Below are 23,918 nucleotides of genomic sequence, written 5' to 3'. Positions count from 1 at the left end.
AATGTAATTAACGGCACATTCTCACTTGCGGACTTGTCCGCCTTTACAGCTCCAGAAGCTGCTGCTGGAGTACAGTGACGCAGTGACTGCCATTCTGTATGAGATTTTCCTCATCACTCACCAGGTGAGTGCAATCTGTCAAAGCCATCTGGCACTTTATGCCATGACGTTCAGTGTTTCAACCTCTCACTTTATACCTGCACTTTTAGTGCTGTGCAGGTATTACATGATGCAGATTTTATCCTGTGATTATTGCAATATTATTAATATGTGCTGGTTAAACCCCTCCAAGGTGCTTCACACAGGAAATCCAGTTGATGCGTGGTCTTCAAGTGGAGCTGGGTTAGAGCAGGGTGGTGGTCGGTGGGGGGGTTGGGGCGGAATAATTAGATCAGGGCACGCAGACTTAATTCAGTCCCATTTTAATGTCATACACACTGGGCTGGATTTTAATATTTCCATTATAAATTCCTCTGTCCACATTTAAACCTCCCAAACCCCCGAAGGGCAGCAGGCGCATGGGAGCACCACCACCTCCAAGTTCCCCTCCAAATCACACACCATCCTGACTTGGACATGTAACCCTGGAACTCCCTACTAACAGCACTGTGGGAGTACCTTCACCACATGGACTGCAACGGTTGAAGAGGTGGCTCACCACCACCTTCTCAATGAGTAACTGAAATTCAGAAGGAACATCCTAGGCAAACTTGAGCGCTACAACGATGATTGGCAACAAGGGCGGGTCAGAGGCTAGGTATTCTGCAGTGAGTGCCTCACCTCCTGACTCCCCAAAGCCTTTCCACCATCTACAAGGCACAACTCACGAGTGTGATGGAATACTCTCCACTTGCCTGGATGGGTGCAGCTACAACAACACTCAAGAAGCTCAACACCATCCAGGACAAAGCAGCCCGCTTGATTGGCACCCCATCCACCACGTATGTGGTCGTGTGTGTGTGTGGTCTCCAGGCCATGGGCCTTACGCTAAACATCCGTAAGACAAAGGGCCTCCACCAGCCTGTCCTCACTGCACAGCACTGCCCCCCCCCCCCCCAGACATCAAGATCCACGGCACGGCCCTAGACACCGTGGACCACTTCTCATATCTCGGGAGCCTCTTATCAACAAGAGCAGGCATCGATGACGAGATCCAACGTCGTCTCCTGTGCGCCAGTGCAGCCTTCGGCCGCCTGAGGAAAAGAGTGTTTGAAAACCAGGCCCTCAAAACTGCCACCAAGCTCATGGTCTACAGGGCTGTAGTAATACCCGCCCTCCTGTATGGCTCAGAGACATGGACCATGTACAGTAGACACCTCCTTGCTGGAGAAATATCACCAATGATGTCTCCAAGATCCTACAAATCCCCTGGGAGAACAGGCGCACCAACATCAGCGTCTTCACTCAGGCTAACATCCCCAGCATTGAAGCACTGACCACACTCGATCTGCTCCGCTGGGCAGGCCACATAGTTCGCATGCCAGACCCGAGACTCCCAAAGCAAGTGCTCTACTCGGAGCTCCTTCACGGCAAACAAGCCAAAGGTGGGCAGCGGAAATGCTACAAGGACACCCTCAAAGCCTCCCTGATAAAGTGCAACATTCCCACTGACACCTGGGAGTCCCTGGCCCAAGACCGCCCTAAGTGGAGAAAGTGCATCCAAGAGGGCGCTGAGCACCTCCAGTCTCAACGACGAGATTGTGCAGAAATCAAGCGCAGGCAGCGGAAGGAGCGTGCGGCAAATCAGTCCCACCCACCCCTTCCCTCAACGACTATCTGTCCCACCTGTGACAGGGTCTGTGGCTCTCTAATTGGACTGTTCAGCCACCAAAGAACTCACTTCAGGAGTGGAAGCAAGTCTTCCTCGATTCCAAAGGACTGCATATGATGATGATGATATGTATGTGTGTGTGTGTGTGTGTGTGTGTGTGTATATATACATATATGTGTATATATATGTGTATGTATGTATATATGTGTGTATGTGTATATATATATCCACCTATCTAGAAACCGTTTTTGTCGACATCTCACTTGCGTTAACAAATAAGAAAAGTCCCAATCCCTTCTCTGTCCATTTAAGCAAACAACTAACCATTTATCCCAACTCTGGCCTCCTTAAGTCAACAATTTTTTAAGTCCCCAGTAGCATTAAAGGCTTATGTCATTACTGGACCTGGTCCAGCAAACTCCTCCATCCTCCTGATTGACTCCTGGGATCCGAGCCCGTGCTGCGCTCATCACCCAGCCTGACCCAGCAAACTCCCTTCGGGAGTTCGACTGAGAACATGATCTCGGCTCCTGTGTCAACATTGGAACGGTCCTTGCAAAGTGGACATAAGTGAGTAGGACTGTGTGTTTGTGTGTATACTTTGTGTGTGTGTGTGCACTTTTGTTTGTGTATGTGTGTATACGTGTGTGATATATACACACACGTGTGTGTATAAAAAGAAAGACTTGCATTTCTATATCGCCTTTCATAACCTCAGGACATCCCAAAGCGCTTTACAGCCAATGAAGCACTTTTTGGAGTGTAGTCACTGTTGTAATGTGGGAAACACAGCAAGGTCCCATAAACAGCAATGTGATAATGACCAAATTATTTGTTTTCGTTTTGTTGGCTGAGGCATAAATATTGGCCAGGACACCGAGGATAACTCCCCTGCTCTTCTTCGAAAGAGTGCCATGGGATCTTTGAGGTCCACCTGAGAGAGCAGACGGGGTCTCGGTTTAACGCCTCATCTGAAAGACGGCACCTCCCACAGTGCAGCGCTCCCTCAGCACTGCACTGGAATATCAACCTAGATTTTTGTGCTCAGGTCTCTGGCATGGCACTGGAACCCACCACCTTCTGACTCCGAGGTGTGTGTGTGTATATGTACGTACATGAGTGTGTATACGTGTGTGTGCCTGTCTGTAATATTCCAACGAGCAACATGTGGCGGCCCAGCCCGGAAATTGGCACGGTCCTGGCCTGCAAGACCATCAGCAGGCCGGGGCCATTAGAGAGAGCAACGTGCGGCGGCATACCACTGCAGGGAGCAGTGCATGCTGCTGCAGTGCGGGCAGGTATAGCAGGAGCGGCGAGGTTGGGGTGAAGGAGCGGCAAGGGTTCGTAGAGGGATGGACCAGGAGAGGCCCAGGAGAGGCGAGAGTTTGGGGCCCAGAAGAGCCGAGGGCCCAGGGGCAGCACGGGCCAGCCCACAATACGATATGTGTGCGCACTAGGTCTGTGCAGCAGATCAGGTCTCCAGCCGTCTTGGGTAATCCTTGCTACTGGACCAAGACCGAGCTCTGTCAAGCCCGTGTGGTGGCTGGGGTGCAACAGCCACCACACATTAAAAAATCCACTCACAGGCATCTTCCACCCTCCAAGGTGTAGTTCGGGATCTAGAATATTAGGTCCTTCTTTGAAACACCTGTGAGCTCATCCCTTGTGTGCGTGGAAGCAAGTCATCCTCGCTTCGAGGAACTGTCTATGATGATGATGATGATGATGAACATTCCTTTCCAGCTCCTGCCTTTTGAATATTCTTTACTTCTGCTGATTTTCTGTTCTCTTGCCTTTCCGCAAAATGTGCTTTTAACTTCCAGTCTCCTTGACCGTCTGGAACAAAACTAATTCCAAGCTCCTTAGCTTAAGTTGTAAGGGCAAGGAGCCAGGATACTCAAGTCAGTTACTGTGGTAACCCAGGCAATAAAATCTGTTGCTAAGAGAAATGTACTAAACCCTGTACTTCCCCCGTACTGTCTTTATCTCTTTGGTCAGTTTTTTTGGCTTGTCGCATTTAGAAAGAAATAGAATAAGATCTAAATGTAAGAACATAATGTTAAAACCTGCTAATAGACACAGGAGCCGAAATTTCCCCCTGCCGGAAATGTGGCGCACCTTTCCCGTTTCAGCTGTTTTTACCGGTGCGGTGGCCTCTTGACCGAAATTCTGCTCTTTGGCTTTTTTTTCCCAGCGGCCCGGATGTCTGTCAGAATGGGGACAGAAGTTAGGCGGAGAGCGGAAGTTTGCACACTAGAGGGACGGAAGTTGGGGGCGTGTGGACTGTCCAACGCTGTCACTCATCGGCGTAGCGCTGATGACATCATCACCCTGGCACGTCACCACGTCTCTCTCCTTCACTTAAAGGGGAGAGCTGCTGCGATTCTTGAAGTTAGCTCCACTGGCACACCGCTGGCCCGGCCAAACCCGGGGGCATAAATTTTCAGCCCGACATGGCAGTCGGCTGACCAAAAAAAAAGATGGCAGCCGCAGCAGTGCGCCCTCCCCTTTAATGGCAGCCACACCGCCATTTTAGAAGCATTCCCAGCACAGTGCACCGGCAGAAAAAGCTGTCGGTGGCACCGAGCAGCGGCAGCAAGATCTTCTCTGCGGAATTTCGTGTTCGGGGGGGAACATCGGCGGTGCGCACTCTGATGCCGCATTTAGGGGGGAGCGGGTCACCGCTGGGATACCGCAGGAGCGGAATTTTCAAAATGGCGGCCATTCCCCCAAAAATTGGCGGCCAATCCACTCCGCAGCGCGGCCGCCGATTTCTGGTGGTAACAGGTCTTAAGGGAAGGGGCAGTTTCAACACCACAAAGTGCGAGCTCTATCGTGCATCTCTTCTTCATGATGAATGACTTTCTTTTGAATTTATTTATGATTCATTGTAATCCAAAGTTGAAGAACTTTATTATGGTTTAAAAATGTTATACGCAGCAGTTCAGCTTCAGACTTCCATCTTCAGTGTGTTGGCTGGGGCAGTCTGACTAGAAGCAGTTGTCTGGTTGAAAGGATGTGAGGCTGTTGAGGGACTGCCTCCAGTGGTGCGTTCACACTGCAGGTTTAGTATTGGCAGGAAGCCAGTTTGTGAAGTCAGGGTCTGACTTGACCAGCGAGGGAAGTGGGGCGAGACTGCCGCCTTGCTGCTCTTTGTTCCAGCAGGGTCGCTAACTCTGGTCGGACATGTTCCTGGAGGTTTCATCACATGACCTCACGCCGCTAACCAGTCCTGCCCCCACTCTCCCACCATTGGTCACCCGGCATGTCCATCATCACGGTGACCCGCCATTTCACGGCCAATTGGGAAACGAACAGACTCTTTGTCACCCAATTGGCTGATTCTGGACTCTCAATCAAACAGCCATTTCCTCCCATCTCCAATATTTTTTATCACTAATAAGGGAAAGTGTTAAAATGGGGGAAAAAAGCCCAATTTTTGTTATTGCTCCAATGATTTTTCTCCAGGCGTTGCTCGCAGCTGGGTTCTGGAGATTAATCTTAAATTCCTGGAGCCTCGGTAGCCTTAGTGTCCAGGCAGACTCTGATTCTGCATTTAGGCTTTTAAACAATTTGTTCACGGGATGTGCCCATCCCTAATCGCCCTTGAGAAGGTGGTGGTGAGCCACCTATACAACTGAGTGGCTCTCTAGGCCATTTCAGGGGGCATTTAAGAGTCAACCACATTGCTGTGGGTCTGGAGCCGCATATCGGCCAGACCGGGAAAGGGCAGCAGACTCCTTCCCTAAAAGGCATTAGTGAACCAGATCAGTTTTTATGACAATCCGGTAGTTTCATGGTCACCATTACTGATACTAGCTTTAAATTCATGATTTTAAAAATGTAATTAACTGAATTTAAATTCCCTAGCTGCCGTGGTACGAGTTGAACTCATGTCCTCAGATCATTAATCCAGGCCTCTGGATTACTAGTCCAGTAACATAACCACTATGCTGCCGTACCCGTGAATTTACAGTATTTCTAAAACATTTTGCATCGTGAGCACAATTGTTGTGTGAACACACCTGAACAACATAGTCAAACTAATGTTAGGAACATCGAGTGCTGGTAATAAATACTTTATCATTACAGGTGGTTCAAGGGTGAGATTGGCAAAGACTGAGAAAAGAGGCCTTGCTTTTGTCAGGAATGATTGCTGACAATGGATTAGCCTAAGGATGGGGAAGAAGATTAACTATAAAGAAGTATCTTGGTTATTAAGACTGCATATGGAAGAAACAGCACACGAATTATAAATCTGTTCACAACATGCTTATCTTGCTAAAGTACAAAAATGATTGAATGGGACATGATTCTTTTCATTCGGAATAATGGGTTCGATTAAGTCTGAAGAGGGTGCGACACGACAAACACATCTGAATATTTTAGTGGAGTTTAATTATAAACTTTTAGATGTAGTTGAACATCATGGATTCTATTTGCTCACATCCAGCTGGTCTATTTCTGGACTAATTCAGGATTAGGATCTAGTTTTTAATTGGTCTTAAATAAATGTATAACATCGAACCAATGATTGGATAATGCTCAGCGCACTTGTACTGTATTCCCGTGTGTGTTGCTTGTTTGCAGGTATTCATCTTATTTTGGGTTCACACTCTGAAAAATTCACGCACACGTGAATGTGGTAAAAACGCACAAAGTATCCACACGTGAACTTTGCAGCACAGAGTTCAACGCTGATATCTTCAAAACAAACAGAATTAATTCAGATTCGGTCTGAATGAATAGATACAGGCAAAAGTGTCTTCTGTAAAATATAGATCAACAGGGGATTAAAGTCTGTGCATTGTCCAGATTATGTGCGGTGTGATTGTAAAGTTAATCGTATGTACAGTGGAAGGCTTTGTAATGTATTTGCTTCATGGGTTCTTTACTGAAGAATTAATAGCAAGACATTGTTTCTATGTAACTAGTTCTTAATAGCATAGAAACATAGAAAATAGGTGCAGGAGTAGGCCATTCGGCCCTTCGAGCCTGCACCACCATTCATGGCTGATCATTCCCTCAGTACCCCTTTCCTGCTTTCTCGCCGTACCCCTTGATCCCTTTAGCAGTAAGGGCTATATCTAACTCGCTCTTGAATATATCCAATGAACTGGCATCAACAACTCTCTGTGGTAGGGAATTCCACAGGTTAACAACTCTGAGTGAAGAAGTTTCTCCTCATCTCAGTCCTAAATGGCTTACCCCTTATCCTTAGACTGTGTCCCCTGGCTCTGGACTTCCCCAACATCGGGAACATTCTTCCTGCATCAAATCTGTCCAGTCCCATCAGAATTTTATATGTTTCTATGAGATCTCCTCTCATCCTTCTAAACTCCAGTGAATACAGGCCCAGTCGATCCAGTCTCTCCTCATATGTCAGTCCTGCCATCCTGGGAATCAGTCTGGTGAACCTTCGCTGCACTCGCTCAATAGCAAGAATGTCCTTCCTCAGATTAGGAGACCAAAACTGAACACACTATTCCAGGTGAGGCCTCACCAAGGCCCTGTACAACTGCAGTAAGACCTCCCTGCTCCTATACTCAAATCCCCTAACTATGAAGGCCAACATACCATTTGCCTTCTTCACCGCCTGCTGTACCTGCATGCCCACTTTCAATGACCGATGTACCAGGACACCCAGGTCTCGTTGCACCTCCCCTTTTCCTAATCTGCCACCATTCAGATAATATTCTGCCTTCGTGTTTTTGCCCCCAAAGTGGATAACCTCACATTTATCCACATTATACTACATGTATTTGCCCACTCACCTAACCTGTCCAAGTCACCCTGCAGCCTCTTAGAGTCCTCCTCACAGCTCACACCGCCACCCAGCTTAGTGTCATCTGTAAACTTTGAGATATTACACTCAATTCCTTCATCTAAATCATTAATGTATATTGTAAATAGCTGGGGTCCCTGCACTGAGCCCTGCGGTTTATTAGCAAAGGTTTAACAATCACACTACACATTACCAGTTCATCCACCAGGCTCACAACCACCTGCCTCATCGTGGATCCCCCGAACTCAACTGGCTGGGGTTTTATTGAGTCTTGTGAACATCACGTGACTGGCTAAACCACTCCCAACTCAACAGCTCTACACCTATTTTAAAATAACTTTACTCAACAGTCCTACAAACCCATGAGCATACTCATAGGTGCATACATTACAATCATCAAATGAGATATTTTTCAGTATCTACAGGGAAATGCTGGCAAATTTTAGCCTTATCTTAATGCTTGAGAATATTCATTGTGTAAAGTTATTTTGCAGACCAGATTTTGGGGTTTAGCAGATTTTTGGTTTTATAAATTGACTTCTGTACACAAAAGACCATGGGCCCCTCAATTCCAATCATTGTTATCCATTATTAAGACATCTGATGATTGAGTTGCTTGATTGCTAACTGAAGGGTCGATAACCAGAGAGCACAGATTTAAGGTGATTGGCAAAAGAACCAGAGGCGGAATGAGAAAAAACTTTTTTACGCAGCGAGAGGTTAGGATTTGGAATGCACTGCCTGATTGGATGGTAGATACAGATTCAATAGTACTCTTCAAAAGGAATTGGATAGATACGAAGGAGAAAAATTTGCAAGGATATGGGGAAAGAGGATATGAGGGAGTGGGACTAACTGGACTACTTTTCACCTGCGCTGACTCAACAGGCCAAATGGCCTCCTCCCGTGCTGTACAATTCTACAATTCTATAACCGCACTATTTGGTACAGTATTAAGCCATGCTGATGGGAAGATTCTAGGTTGATCTCCTGCCCTGGTCTGAGTGAGCTATCTCGGCCTTGGCCACAGCTGGGCACCACAGTTGGCCTTGGCTGGCAAAGGGACAACAGGTAAAGTTCCCTCCTGTATGCTATCCAGTAACTCGTGTTGGTATGGCTCAGATGTGAAAGATAATCACTTGGATCAGATACTAGAGGGCCACCAGTGGCACTACATCTGAACAGGAGCCACGCCCTTAGCTAGTGCAAGCTATGGCTCAGTGGGTAGCACCCTCGCCTCTGAGTCAGAAGATTGTGGGTTCAAGTCCCATTCCAGACACTTGAGCACAAAAATCTAGGCTGGCACTCCAAGGGGGTGCTTTGACACGGTTGACCACTCTCCTTCTCCCATCTCCTCTTCACCATCATCCAGCTGGGTGGGACTGCACACGCCTGGTTCCATTTTTATCTATCGAATCGTAGCCAGAGAATCACCTGCAACGGCTTCTCTTCCCGCTCCCGCATCGTTACCTCTGGTTTCCCCCAAGGATCTATTCTTGGCCTCCTCCTATTTCTCATCCACATGTTGCCCCTTGGCGACATCATCCAAAAATCAGTTTCCACCTTTACGCTGATGACACCCAGCTCTATCTCACCACCACGTCTCTCGATTTCATCTACAGTCTCGAAATTGTCAGATTGCTTGTCCAACATCCAGTTCTGGATGAGCAGAAATTTTCTCTTCTTTAAATATTGGGAAGACCGAAGACATCGTTTTCGGTCCCCGCCACAAACTCCGTTCCCTAGCCACTGACTCCACCCCTCTCCCCAACTTCTGTCTGAGGCTAAACAACACCCTGAAATGCCCTGAAATGAGCTTCCGGTCACACATCCGCAACATAACTAAGACCACCTATTTCCCCTCCGTAACATCGCCCGTCTTCACCCTTGCCCCGGCTCATTTGCTGAAACCCTCATCCATGCCTTTGTTACCTCTAGACTTGACTATTCCAACGCACTCCTGGCTGGCCTCCCACATTCTACCCTACGTAAACCTGAGCTGCCCGTGTCCTAACTCGCGCCAAGTCCCGTTCTTCCATCATCCCTGTGCTCGCTGACCTATATTGGCTTCTGGTTAAGCAATGCCTTGATTTCAAAATTCTCATCCTTGTTTACAAATCCCTCCATGGCCTCGCCCCTCCCTATCTCTGTAATCTCCTTCAGCCTCATAACCTCCTCGAGATGTCTGCGCTCCTCTAATTCTGCCCTCTTGAGCATCCCTGATTATAATGGCTCAACCATTGGTGGCTGTGCCTTCTATTGCCTGGGCCCTAAGCTCTGGAATTCCCTGCCTCAACCTCTCCGCCTTTCTACCCCTCTTGCCTCCTTTAAGATGCTCCTTAAAACCTACCTCCGTGACCAAGCTTTTGGTCACCTGCCCTGCTTTCTCCTTATGCAGTTCGGTGTCGATTGTTTTGTCTCATAATGCTCCTGTGAAGCGTCTTGGGACGTTTCACTATGTTAAAGGCGCTATATTAATACAAGTTGTTGCTGCACTGTTGGAGGTGCCGTCTTTTGGATGAGGCGTTAAACCGAGGCCCGCTTGCTCTCTCAGATGGACGTAAAGGATCCCATGGCACTATTTCGAAGAAGAGCAGGGGAGTTAATCTCGGTGACCTGGCCAATATTTATCCCTCATCAATATCACAAACAGATTATCTGGTCATTATCATGTTTATGTTTGTGGGACCTTGCTGTGTGCAAATTGGCTGCTGCGTTTCCTACATTACAACAGCGACTATACTTCATTGGCTGTTAAAGCGCTTTGGGGCGTTTGATAGCCGTGAAAGGCACCATATAAATGCAAGTCTTATTTTTTCAGGAGAAGGGAGCATCAAATGTCCAAAACAATAATTTTATTTCTCATTCTCAAAAAGGATGTTTGGACCCAGCCCCCGAAAGCTCGCCGTATTAAGGAACAGGGTCTCCATTAAACTCCATTCTCTTAACTTTGCAATACTCTTTACAGGGACACTGGGGACCGGGCTCGGGGAATTTTATGACGGTTGGATGGTTGATGGCTGTTCTGCAGAAACTTCCTTCCATGGTAAGCGTTGTGCTGGTGTTTCCCTGAACTTCAGTGACACGAATCTCTCCAAGGTATCTTGATTTGACCGGGTTAGTGCCCAACATTACATTGCCTCCCAAGCAGGTAGGATTGCAAATAAAAATGCTTGAGCTTAGAGACATAACTAAGGGAGCTTGTAGGAATTGCAATATGTCCGACTCATGGAGACATTTCTGGCCTTTTTTAAAATAAATTGTCTCTGTTTAATGTGCAAAAATAATAAGCTTAATTTCCCAAGAAACTAAATCTGGGGATCTACCCCATAGTCTGTAATTTTGTCCTGGTAATGTTTTGAGAGAAATTGTGGATTAATCATTGTAAAAACGTTAGGGCATAGAGATCATGACCAGAGATATTGTAGGATAATCAAAGTACCTTTATTTCACTGTTTTTCTCTCTCCTTTTACTTCTGTGTTGTACACCATCCCCCTCTCCCTCCCCCGCACCTTCTCCTCCACACGCTCCCCTCCCCCTACACCCTCCCCCACTCTCCCTCCCACTCATACTCTCCCTTTCCCCTACACCCTCCCCCACACTCACGTTCTCCCCTTCCCCTACACTCTCTTCCACTCACACACCCTCCCCCACACACACTCTCACACCCTCCCCCACACTCACACACTCTCCCCTTCCCCTACACCCTCTCTCACTCATGCCCTCCCCCACACTCCCATTCTCTCCTTCTCCCACACTCACACTCTCCCCATCCCCTCCCCCACACTCCCACTCTCCCCTACTCCCACGCTCACACACTCCCCTCCCCCATACCCTCTCCCACTCCATGGCTTCGGCGGAGGTTTGGCGGAAGCCCCGGTTACACACTTAACGGCGGGAGACCTGGAGAAGCCCTGAGGGAATGCAGCCTCTCCATCCCTCCACGGCCTTGCCCCCCCTCCCCATCTCTGTAATCTCCTCTAGCCCCACAACCCCCCGAGATATCTGCGCTCCTCTAATTCTGCCCTCTTGAGCATCCCCGATTTCGATCGCTCTACCATTGGTGGCCGTGCCTTCAGTCGCCAGAGCCTCAAACTGGAATTCCCAGCCTAAATCGCCTCTATTTCTGCCTTCGCCTCTGGAACATGTTAAATTCCCTAATATACTGCGGGTGCTGGAAATCTGAAATACAAGCAGGAAATGCTGTAAATACTCAGCAGCTCAGGCAGCATCTGTGGAGAAAGAAACTGAGTTAACATTTCAGGTTGGTGACCTTTTTATCAGAACTGGAAAAAGTTAGATATGTAACCGGTTTTAAGAAGTACAGAGGCAGGGAAAGAACAAAAAGGGAAGGGCTTTGATGGGTTGAAAGGCAGGAGAGTTTAAATGATAAAAACCTGTTGCATCTCTAACAGTTCTGATGAAGGGTCATCGACCCGAAACATTAACTCTGTTCCTCTCTCCACAGAGGCTGCCTGACCTGCTGAGTATTTACAGCATTTTCTGTTTTAAGTTCAATTCACTTATTGGCCGTGATCTAGATGTGGGCAAATGCTAATGGAAAACCATGACAACTTCTAAAATGATTGTAGTTCAGCTTCAAGAAAATGATTCCTACCAGAAAGCGCCAATGCATCTGCAATGTTGAAGAGATCATTTAATCAGTTCCCTGAAACTTGGCTTGTTGCAACTGTGTGACTGAGGTATCTGGGCAAGATGTGATGGGAATTTCTAAACCGTACAATGCACTGTTTCCACAATCTGTAATTGAACCTAAAAGCACTGATGGGAAACAATGAGTAAAAAGTATAATCTTAGTTCAGACACTAAACTGGAGGCCGGCATGACCTTTTTAACCGAACAAGGAAGGAGGCCATTTTGGCCCATTGTGTCCATGCCGACCAACAAAGATCTATCCAGTCTAATCCCACTTTCCAGCTCTTGATCTGTAGCCCTGTAGGTTACAGCACTTCTAGTCCACATCCAAGTACTTTTTAAATGCGATGAGGGTTTCTGCCTCTACCACCCTTTCAGGCAGTGAGTTCCAGACTCCCACCAATGGGAATTAAATATATTTTTATAAGCTCAGACATTTGAGGGGGGGGGAGGGGGGGCGGGGGGGGGGAAAGGAATGGGCATCAGGAACTGCTACATAAACGTGATTGATTGTACAGAAGAGGTAGAGCTGAAGACGGCCAATTACACTCGGATTTGAAGAGGTGTCCTGCTGCTTTATGCAACTTAATTATCTCGCCTGGGTCCTGGGGGCGCGGGGGGGGGGGGGGAGAGGAGACTAACAGATCACTTTCCCCACCAGAAAACACAAGGCAAGTCAGTCTGGGCCAGTCACATGCCTCAGCATTCTCCTCAGGAGACGTTCTGACACGGTAACCTTGGGAGCAATTTGTCTTCCCCGCCATCATCCTGCCTCAGTAATTGGGGAGGGGGAGGGGCAGAGACAGAAAGCGAGATCTAAAAAACAAAGGCATGAAAATATTAAGAATAGTAAAAGAATATGCTCTCAGCGACGAGCTTGTTGGAAGAGTCATAATTACACTGATCTTTAATAATTAAAACCAGGTCATGAACAATCCATAATGTTCGCTGTAAAATAGTAACAGGCCTTAATGAACAAACGGTCTGTAGGAGCTATTTTAGACCACCGTTCTTGAAATGTCACTGAATATATATATACATTTCTATTATAAATGTATATATTTCTGCTATACATATGTTTCTGTTATATTTCCATTATAATGTATAGACAGGTTGAGCTTCCAGAGTTCGGAAACTCGGAATGTTCCGGAATCCGGACACCGGGCCGATCTGTGGCGGGGTCATCTGGAAAATGTTCCGAAATCCGGACCCGCCGCCCCCCCCCCTCGCTCGGCTGCCTGTCCTCCCATTCGGCAATTTCCTCACAATGGATACAAAATGAATATGGAAACGGAGAGATTTTCCCCTGGAGGGGATTCAGTGTCTGTTACCTGTATAGGTCCTTCCATCCCCAGTATGTCCAGCCCGAGACACGCATTGGAAAGAGCCGGGGCTGTTGAAACAGGCATTTCCGGATTCGGGATGTCGGAAAGCCTCTGTCTCAAGGTTTCCGGATTTCGGACGCTCTACCTGTATTTCCGTTATAATGTATATATTTCTCTTACAATATATATATATACACCTGTAATGCAACGTTCCCATTAAGTCCCACGGCTGTGCGGCAATCTGAAGGTCTTTTGCAGCCACTCACCAGCTTTTCACTGGAAAAAAACAGCGCACGCGCGAAAATTTGAACAGGCCAAACAGCCACTTAAAGCGTCCCACGCACAAAAGAATAAAATTACAGGGAACGTTTCTGTAATGTGTATATTTCTGTTATAATGCATATATTGCCGCTATAGAATCATAGACTGGTTGCAGCCCAGAAGGAGGCCATTCGGCCCATCGAGCCCGTGCTGGCTCTCTGCAAGAGCACCTCGACTAGTCCCACTCCCACACCCTTTCCCCGTAGCCCTGCAATTTTTTTCCTTCAGGTACCTATCCAATTCCCTCTTGAAAGCCACAATTGAATCTGCCTCCACCACCCTCTCAGGCAGTGCATTTCAGATCTTAACCATTCGCTGAGGAAAAATGTTTTTCCTCATGTCGCCTTTGGTTCTTTTGCCAATCACCTTAAATCTATGTCCTCTGGTTCTCGACCCTTCCGCTAATGGCAACAGTTTCTCTCTATCTACTCTGTCTAGACCCCTCAGGACTTTGAACATCTCTATCAAGTCTCCTCTCAACCTTCTCTGCTCGAAGGAGAACAACCCCAGCTTCTCCAGTCTCTCCACGTAACTAAAGTCCCTCATCCCTGGGATAATTCTCATAAATCTTTTCTGCCCCTCTCTAAGGCCTTCACATCCTTCCTAAAGTGCGGTGCCCGAATTGGGCACAATACCCCAGTTGAGACTGAACCAGTGTTTTATAAAGGTTCATCATAACTTGCTTGCTTTTGTATTCTATGCCTCTATTTATGAAGCCCAGGATCCCGTGTGCTTTTTTAACCACATATATACTATGCCGTTATACATAAGAACATCAGGAGTAGGCCATTTAGCCCCTCGAGCCTGCTCCGCCATTTAATAAGATCATGTTCTGATCTTGGCCTCAGCTCGATTTCCCCACCCGTTCCGCATAACCCTTCATATAACCATATCATATTTCCATTATAATGGATATATTTCTGTTACAATAAACATAGAATGTACATGGTTCTGATATAATGTATATATTTCTATTCCAGTTGACGTTTATTGACCATATGATGAAACACATAATTAAAACTGTGCTACCTCCGGTAAATATCATGAGCCCCACTCAGGCATTACTTCTTTTCCAACAATTCTACATCCTGAACACCTGCATCCAGTATTGCAGTAGCTTGGCAGAGCACATCAAGAATAAATACAGCGAAGAGTTCAGGTAAGGAAGGGCACCATTTGTTCCCCTATTCAGCACATTGTCTGTGGGCTGAAAACCCTCATGTAATGCAATATGGGAAAATTGCTGTTCCTGATTAACAACCTGCTCACAAAATCTCTCTCTTGGAAATTGCAAGTTTCAAACCTACACCTTCCTATTTAGCAAGCGGGCCTCTAATTACAGAGAAACAGACTTTCTACCATTTTACATTTAAAAATAGGAATTTCATCTCCACTCTGTTACACAAGCAGCCCATCAACTATTAGAATCATAGAATCTTACAGCACAGAAAGAGGCCATTCGGCCCACCGTGCCTGTGTCGGCTCGTGAGCAGCTATCCGATTAAGTCCCACTCCCCCTGCTCTTTCCCCCTGCAAATATTTCCTTTTCAAATCCCTTTTGAAAGTTACGATGGTGCATTCAGGTTAAAGTGAATTTTTAATGCCGTGAAAAGTCTTAATTATTGCAAAACAACCTCTTATGGCACTGAAATATAATTTTACAAGTGTGGAGTCTCATTCCTTCAGATTTTAATTATTGTTGGAGATTTTATAAAAATTACAATTTTTAAAAACATTTTCTTTCTGTCTCTTTTTTTTTCTCTCTCTCTTAATCCCATCTTTCTTTCCCTCTCTGTATATTTTCTGTACATGATTTTACATTGAATTAAATATTCTAATTTATACTTCCTGGTTTAGACTTTGTGGGGTTGAAATTGGTTATGGCCGTTTTTGAGGTAGTGCCACTGCCTGAGTGCTGATTTTAGCGCTGGGCGTTAGGTGCAGCCTCAAACTGCCAAATTCAGTTTTAGCTCCCAAACATGAGAGCGCAGCACTAAAAGTATCGGGGCGGGAGCTCAGGAGGCCGACTCAATTTTGCAACGGGAGGCTGCTGGCATGCTAGGTACAGAAACGGGAAGAAAAAAACCTCAAACTTCTCCGACCCCCACACACTCTTTCCCACTGTTATGCCATTAGGCGCCCGTAAAAAAACAAATATCGCGGGAGCAGCGCCAAGGGGGCATTGCAAGCTGGATGACGTCACCACATAGGTGGTTTTAGACAGTGCAGCGTTGTCTCTTGGCGCCTCTACCAAAGAGCCGACCGAATTTCTCCAGCGCCATGGACCCCGCTTAACACCGGCGGTAGATCTTTGCCGCTCATTAGCCGCCTAGCACCATTGCTAACGGGCGGCGTTATAAAGGGAGTTTCGACCCTGCGAGTCTCAGTGAGGATTCTTCAATCTGATTGGTTGAAGAGCCACGCTGTTGCTTTCGCTGCTCACACACACCACAGATTGCCTGCAGAGGGCACCGCACTGCATCAGGCGCCCGATGACAGCAAGTCTCCACTCAAAAGCCCGCGAAAAGTCTGTGGGTAGCGGTCAGCGTAGTGAATGGTGAGCGCCATTCCTTTGCCAGTGACCGCAAAATCCAGGCCACTCATTTCACATGTAAGTTAAACAAACATTATTTTCTGCGAGCTTGCTGCTGTCATACAAACCTACCTCTTTGACCAAGCTTTTGATCATCTGTCCTAAAATCTCCTCGTGGCTCCGTCAAATTTTATTTGATAATCGCTCCTGTGAAACGCCTCACGACATTTTGCTATGTTAAAGGTGATATATAATTTCAAGTTGTTGCTGTATTTCTCACCAGTCATAAACAAACACTTGCTTAACATTCAGAGTCAACGGTTAATGATATCAATAAATTATGCCTTACACAAGATGTGGGTCAGCTCTGAACATCATTGAGTTTTGTATCTAGTACGTCAGCCACATTTCATAAAATATCACACTTTATTCTAGGTGTTTTGCACTGCATTGTTAGCATTGGTGCAAAGTGATTTCTGCTTCACACTCGTGCTAAACTTAGAGTGTACATAAGAACATAACAAATAGGAGCAGGCCATTCGGCCCCTCGAGCTTGCTCCGCCATTCAATAAGATCATGGCTGATCTTTGACCACAACTTCACTTTCCTGCACTATCCCCATACCCCTTGATTCACTTACTATTCAAAAATCTTTCAATCTCAGTCTTGAATAAACTCAATGACTGAACATCCACAGTCCTTTGGGGTAGAGAATTCCAAAGATTCACCACCCTCTGAGTGAAGAAATGTCTCCTCATCTCAGTCCTAAATGGCCGACCCCTTATTTGAGACTGTGATCCTGTGTTCTAGACTTTCCAGCCAGGGGGAAACATCCTCCTTGCATCTATCCAGTCAAGCCCCTTAAGAATTTTATACATTTTAATGAGATCAACTCTTTCATTCTTCTAAGCGCTTAAGTCCTAGTCTACTCAATCTCTCTTAAATTGAGACTGCAAATTTGGGGACTGTTACTCTCCGGGCTCTCCCTTCCCTGCTTTCTCTATATTCAAATTTCAAATCATTAACCCCTTAGTAGCAGGACTATGCAGTGTGTATTACACTGTTCATAACCTGGTAAAGCAGTGCATCATTTGACTTGCTATGAGCAATGCCATGGGAGATCCGCTTACAGATATAAACAGGCAGCTCGCCCTCTAGTGGAGATGGAGAAAAGTTCTGTGGCCGAGTCACATTCAGCTCGTACTAATCGTCAGAAAATGGAGTGAGATTCATTCATACTTTTTCCCAATACTCTCTTAATTAACTCAGACTTCTACCAACTGAACGTTAAATAAACATTATTTTCTGGTGTATAAACACAAAACGCTGGAAACACTCAGCAGGTCAGGCAGCATCTGCAGAAAAAGGAACAGTTAACGTTTCAGGTCGATGACCTTTCGTCAGAACTGGAAAAAGTTTGAAATGTAACAGGTTTCAAGCAAAAAAAGGTGGGGCGGGGTGGAAGAAAGAATAAAAAGGGTAGGTCTGTGATAGGATGGAAGGCAGGAGAGATTAAATGCACCTCCCAAACCTGTACCCTCTACAACCTAGAAGAACCAGGGCAGCAGGCGCATGGAACACCATCATGTTCCTCTCCAAGTCACACACCATCCTGACTTGGAAGTATATCGCCATTCCTTCATCGTCGCTGGGTCAAAATCCTGGAACACCACTGTGCAGCGGTTCACGAAGGCAGCCTCCACCACCTTCTCAACAGCAATTAGGGATGGGCAATAAATGCCGGCCTTGCCAGCGACACTCACATCCCAGGACCGAATAACAAAAAATGCCAAAAGGGAGATGGTAATGGGAGACAAGTAAAGAAACAAAAGATGGGTCTAGAGGAAGTATAAATGGCAACAGCAGAATTATTACCATCACCCGCTGTCCTTAAAATATGGGAGCATTGGTTCTGATCTGAAATTGTTGAACTCAATGTTGAGTCTGAATGGTTGTAAAGTGTATTGTTGCCATTTACAACTCCTCTAGACCCATCTTTTGTTACTTTACTTGTCCCATTACCACCCACTATTTCACCATCATCCCTTTTGTCATTTAATCTCACCTGCCTTTCACCCTATTATCTTCTATTTTGTTCTCTTCCCCCCTTTCCCCGCCACTGCACTTGCATAAAACCTGTTACATCCCTAACTTTTTCCAATTCTGACGAGAGACCATCGTTTCTCTCTACAGATGCTGTCTGAGCTGACTCAGAAGGTTATGGGATCAAGTCCCACTCCAGGAACTTGAGCACATAAATAAGAACATAAGAAATAGGAGCAGGAGTAGGCCATACGGCCCCTCGAGCCTGCTCCGCCATTCAATACGATCATGTCTGATCCGATCATGGACTCAGGTCCACTTCCCTGTCCGCTCCCTTATCTAGGCTTGACACTCCAGTGCAGTGCTGAGGGAGCGCTGTACTGTCTGAGGTGCCATCTTTCGGATAAGATGTTAAACCAAGGCCCTGTGTGCTCTCTAAAGTGGGCGTAAAAGATCTCATGGCACTATCTCGCAGAAGAGCAGGGGAGTTTTCCCCGGTATCATGGCCAATATTTATCCCTGAATCAACATAACAAAAACAGGTGATCTGATCATTATCACATTGCTGTGCGCAAATTGGCTGCCGCATTTCCCACATTACAACAGTGACTTCATTCCAAAAGTACTTCATTGGCTGTAAAGCGCTTTGGGATGTCTGGTGGTCGTGAAAGGTGCTATATAAATGCAAGTTTTTCTTTAGTGCTGTTCTTCTCTGATATCCACACAGAGGCACATTCTGACTGTTCCCAGCTCTCTCTCTCTTTCTCTCTCTTCCCCTCCCACCAAATTCCCTAGCCCAGAAATACTGCACCCAGTTGTAACATCTCAATTTAAAAAAATATATTCATACTTGGGATGTGGGTGTTGCTGGCAAGGCCTGAATTTATCACTCATCCCGAGCTGCCCTTGAGAAGGTGGTGGTGATCCACCTGCTTGAACCGCTGCAGTCTGTGTGGTGAAGGTACTCCCACAGTGCTGCTAGGGAGGGAGTTCCAGGATTGTGACCCAGTGACGATTGACAGAATGACGGTATAATGATAACAATGACCCCTTCTATTTATAGAGTGCTTTAACGTAGTGAAACGTCCCAAGGCGCATGTCACAGGAGCGTTATCAGACAAAATTTGACACCAAGCCACATAAGGAGATATTAGGACAGGAAGCTTGGTCAACGATGTGAGTTGAAGGAGCGATTTAAAGGAGGAAAGAGGCGTGGGAAGGTTTAAGGAGGAAATTCCAGAGATTAGGGCCCAGGCAGCTGAAGGCGTGGTCGCCAATTGTAAAGCGAAGAAAAAAAAGGATACGCAAGAGGCCAAAATTGGAGGATTATATAAGTCGGGATGGTGCGTGACTTGGAAGGAACGAGGGAATCTTGTTGGGATTGTAATGTTTTAATGTCTCTTCCTCTTCACGTGCTTGCCATAGGTATTATATCCAGAGTGCCACTGTGGAAGCCATGCTCCCAGTCCATTACGCTGTTGCCCAGCCTGCTCTCCGGCTCCTCCGCCAAGTACTCAGCTTCATCCTCCACAGGCTGATCTGAACATCCGAATGTCCGAGGGGATTAAACTGGTGCTGGCAATGAGCATCGGCTGCTAACGCCAGAGCTGTCAATGTAACAGCAGCTATATTCGCACAGGTACTTGCCGACTGAATAATGCCACACTCTTGGATTTATCATTGCGCGCCAAAGAGGGTTTGAAATCCCACCTTTTCCTTGGGAGTCCTACCTAAAACCCGCTTTGTGAAAGCTTGAATTATAAGAAGAGTAATTCATAAAATGACAAGCCTGTTGTAATGTATTTGCTTCACAGGTTCTTTGCTTAAGAATTCACAGCTACACGTTTGCTGTAAAGGACTAGCTGGTTTATTAGCTAAGGTTTAACAATCAAACTGAACACGACCAGTTCATCCACCAGGCTCACAACTGCATGCCTCATTGTGGAGAACCTGAACTCAATTAACTGGGGTTTTATTGAGTCTTGTGAGCGTCATGTGACTGGCTAAGCCACTCACAGTGTGACAGCTCCACAAATCTGTGAGCATACTCACATGTGCATACATTAAACCTCTGATTTTTATTGTTAATTTTTAAAACAAAGTTGCAAAAATCCAACATCACCTAATACTTTGAGGCAAGTCACAAAGTGCTCCATATTGTGTATGCTAAACTTCATTTGCATAGAAATGTATTTTAAAAAATGAATTCTGTTTTTTTGGGGGGGTCTTGCTAGATGAAGCGGAAAAAAAGAGATATCTTTGTTTTTTTTAATAAACATGCAACTTATAAATCACCGTGCTTAAAAACACCAGACACAAGCCGGTTTGCCACTGAAAATGTTCTCCATGTGAGTTCTTAATGTTAACCAGGCCATTGAGTTGGGGAAGGGAAAAAGGGAAAACACAAAGGAACAGAACTAGGTGCTTTCCTACAAGACAAGTGGGAATGCCAGCCGGTGTGTCAATCCATGTTACTTTGGCGGATGATCTAACAATCAGGTAGGAACATGAGGTCATTCAGCTCCTCGAGCCTGTTCCCCCATTCAGTTAGATCATGGCTGATCTGTATCTTAACTCCACCTACCTGCCTTGGTTGAATATCCCGTAATACCCTTAGCCAAACCAAAAAATCTTAGCAATCTCAGTTTGGAAATGTTCAATTGACCCCCGGTAATGTGTTCACTTCATGGGTTTTTCACTGAGGGTGGTGAACCTGTGGAATTCTCTACCACAGAAGGCTGTGGAGGCCAAGTCACTGAATATATTTGAGAGAGATAGATAGATTTCTAGAAACAAAAGGCATCAAGGGGTATGGGGAAATAGCAGAAATCTGGTGTTGAAATAGAGGATCAGCCATGATCATATTGAATGGCGGTGAGACTCGAAGGGCTGAATGGCCTACTACTGCTCCAATTTTCTATATTTCTATGTTATTTGTTTAAGAATTCATAGCAACACATTGTTATTAAGAACTAGTTGGTTTATTAGCAAAAGGTTTAACAATCACACTACACATTACCAGTTCATCCACCAGGCTCACAACCACCTGCCTCACCATGGATTCCCCGAACTCAACTGGCTGGGGTTTTATTGAGTCTTGTGAACATCACGTGACTGGCTAAGCCACTCCCAACTCAACAGCTCTGCAAACCTGTGAGCATGCTCACAGGGGCATACAATAGCTTTTTGGGAGAAGAGAGTTCCACATTTATTGCCCTTTGGGTGAAGAGGTGCTTCATGGCATCACTTCTGAACGGCCTTGCTCAGTTATGTCCCCTAGTTCTAGACTCTGCCCAGCAGAGGAAATAGTTTCCCTCCATCTACCCTATCAACTCCTTTAATCAGTTAGACTTGGGACTTCCTGCCAATGAAGGAAGGGGGGAGAAATGCAAGGAGGGAAGCACTGTGTGACCCTGCAACTCCTTAACACTTGCACCCAACATTGCTTCACTAGGTCACCTTGAAAATATTTTCAGTAGTAACATTTTTAATTTTACGTACTGATATTACGTAGCATAGCAACAACAGGAACCAAGGCAGGCGCCTCACGGATTTGATACTGGAGGTTATTGGGAGCAAAGAGCAAACTGGGAGAGCTGGTCCTGGACAAGTTGAGAGATTTGCTCTAACCGACTGCGAACCTTAGCTCAAGAAGTGATGGTAATGCGGGTGCCATGATCTTATTGAATGGTGGAGCAGGCTCGAGGGGTCAAATGGCTGACTCCTGCTCCCAATTCTTCTGTTGTGTCCATGCCGGGAGTGTCCCACACACCACATTGGTTAGGCGCTCTGTAGTTGTCTAGGACATCCGCCTGACGCTGGCATTCCATTGACGGAAATAAGGATGGGGAGAGATGTAAATGGGCTATTACCAACCGTCCCTTCAGGCCACGCTGTCCCCTCGAGCTCCCACGCAGCCGGTGAGCTGGCTTTTAAATTGGAAAAAGAAACGGGCCTGTGCGGCCCAGAAAGAAATGATAGGGAACGTTGGCATTCGCCCCTTTTCCACTCGCCCCTTTTACACTGTCGCCCAGAGTCCAGGTCTACCCCGCTGAATTCATCATCTTGGATCAATTTTATTTCCCTGCATACACACGCCAATAGAATGTTAAGCATTTTGTTTGGCGTGCTTGCACTTGTAGACACACAGGAATAAATATGGCCTGCACCCTACCCCCCACCCCCAGCCCAGTGCAGTGGGTACTAAGCTAAAGACCGGAAAGATCTTGGGTCTCTGCTCATTTAGCTCATTTTAGTTGGGTGCATTATAATTGGCCCCCACAAGGTGCCTCGTATGGGCACTAGTTGAGGCCAGGATTCTTCTCTTCTTAGGCAGTCCCTCGGAGTCGAGGATGACTTGCTTCCACATGAGTTCTAAGGTTTAGGGTTCTCCGTGAGGCTCATCACGGTCCAGGTGCCAAACTTCATTTTAGACGGTGAAAGATGTCTGTGCGTGAATTCTTTTAACGTGGGGTGGCCGTTGCACACCAGCTACCTCACGAACTTGACATACCAAGGTCTTGGTCCAATGGCAAGGGGACCCAAGACGAATGGAGACCAGGCTCTGCTGCATGGGTCCAGTACATATGCACACACACACACACACACACACACACACACACACACACAATAACTTTGCATATCACTAAAACAGTCGTACCTTTGTTTATATGTTTGTTATATGTCGTCATGTAAAAGTAAATCTTTTGAATGAAAATGTGAAACTTCTGTTGTGTGAAAATGATTTTGTTATAACGAACATGGTACTAACACTGGTCTACTTATCTTTAATGCACCTGTTGTTTTTGGCCATGTAACAAGTGAGTTTGTGCCACGGTACAGCCTATTCCTAATAATTCAGTCGCCTTTGTACTAAGAATTAAATTATCCAGTAATTTGAATTAAGCAATGTGAATAATATAGGAGTTTAGTGCTAAACATTGAATTATCGGATAATTTGAATTGTGACTTTGAATTAAAAGCAGGCTGTACCTAAAGATGAAGAGCTCGGTTCTGGTTACAGCTTATTATGCTATCGTACATTGTTATACTGTTTACCTACTTTGGAAGGACTCTTGAGGGAAGATGGTTATGTTTCCGGTGACCCACCAATCTCTCTTCTGCCGTGTTTGAAAAGAGAGAATATTTCTTAGTTAAATTGATTCAAGTAGCGAATCATAAGAAGGTGGAAACGATGTTAACCCATTGCGTACTGTGCTAATATTGGTGCTGGTTAATAAAAGCCAAAGATTTATGAAGCATTATTGTCCTCTCTCTCTCTGATTAGGGTAACTGTAATGTATTTGTTTCATGGGTTCTTTGCTTAAGCATTCATAGCAACACTAGTTGGTTTATTAACAAAGGTTTAACAATCACACTACACATTACCAGTTCATCCACTAGGCTCACAACCGCATGCCTCATGGTAGATCCCCTAAACTGGTTGGGGTTTTATTGAGTCTTGTGAACATCACTGACTGGTT

General features: G+C 46.0%; 1 protein-coding gene across 3 annotated transcripts in view; it reads left to right on the top strand.

Moving 5' to 3' along the window:
- Window positions 1–23,685, top strand: part of c15h12orf56 (chromosome 15 C12orf56 homolog) — a 113,328-nt gene extending 89,643 nt beyond the window's left edge. For all 3 annotated transcript variants that reach the window (XM_070900277.1, XM_070900275.1, XM_070900276.1), the window contains 4 exons: window positions 50–124; window positions 10,525–10,602; window positions 14,840–15,018; window positions 19,861–23,685. In XM_070900277.1, the coding sequence (XP_070756378.1) occupies window positions 50–124; window positions 10,525–10,602; window positions 14,840–15,018; window positions 19,861–19,978 (450 nt within the window). In that variant the 3' untranslated portion in view covers window positions 19,979–23,685. The remainder of the gene's footprint in view (window positions 1–49; window positions 125–10,524; window positions 10,603–14,839; window positions 15,019–19,860) is intronic.
- The last annotated feature ends 233 nt before the right edge of the window (window positions 23,686–23,918 follow it).

The sequence above is a fragment of the Pristiophorus japonicus genome, chromosome 15 (genome assembly GCF_044704955.1).
Source record: "Pristiophorus japonicus isolate sPriJap1 chromosome 15, sPriJap1.hap1, whole genome shotgun sequence".
Taxonomy (NCBI): domain Eukaryota; kingdom Metazoa; phylum Chordata; class Chondrichthyes; family Pristiophoridae; genus Pristiophorus; species Pristiophorus japonicus.
This window is presented reverse-complemented; position numbering and strand designations above follow the sequence as displayed.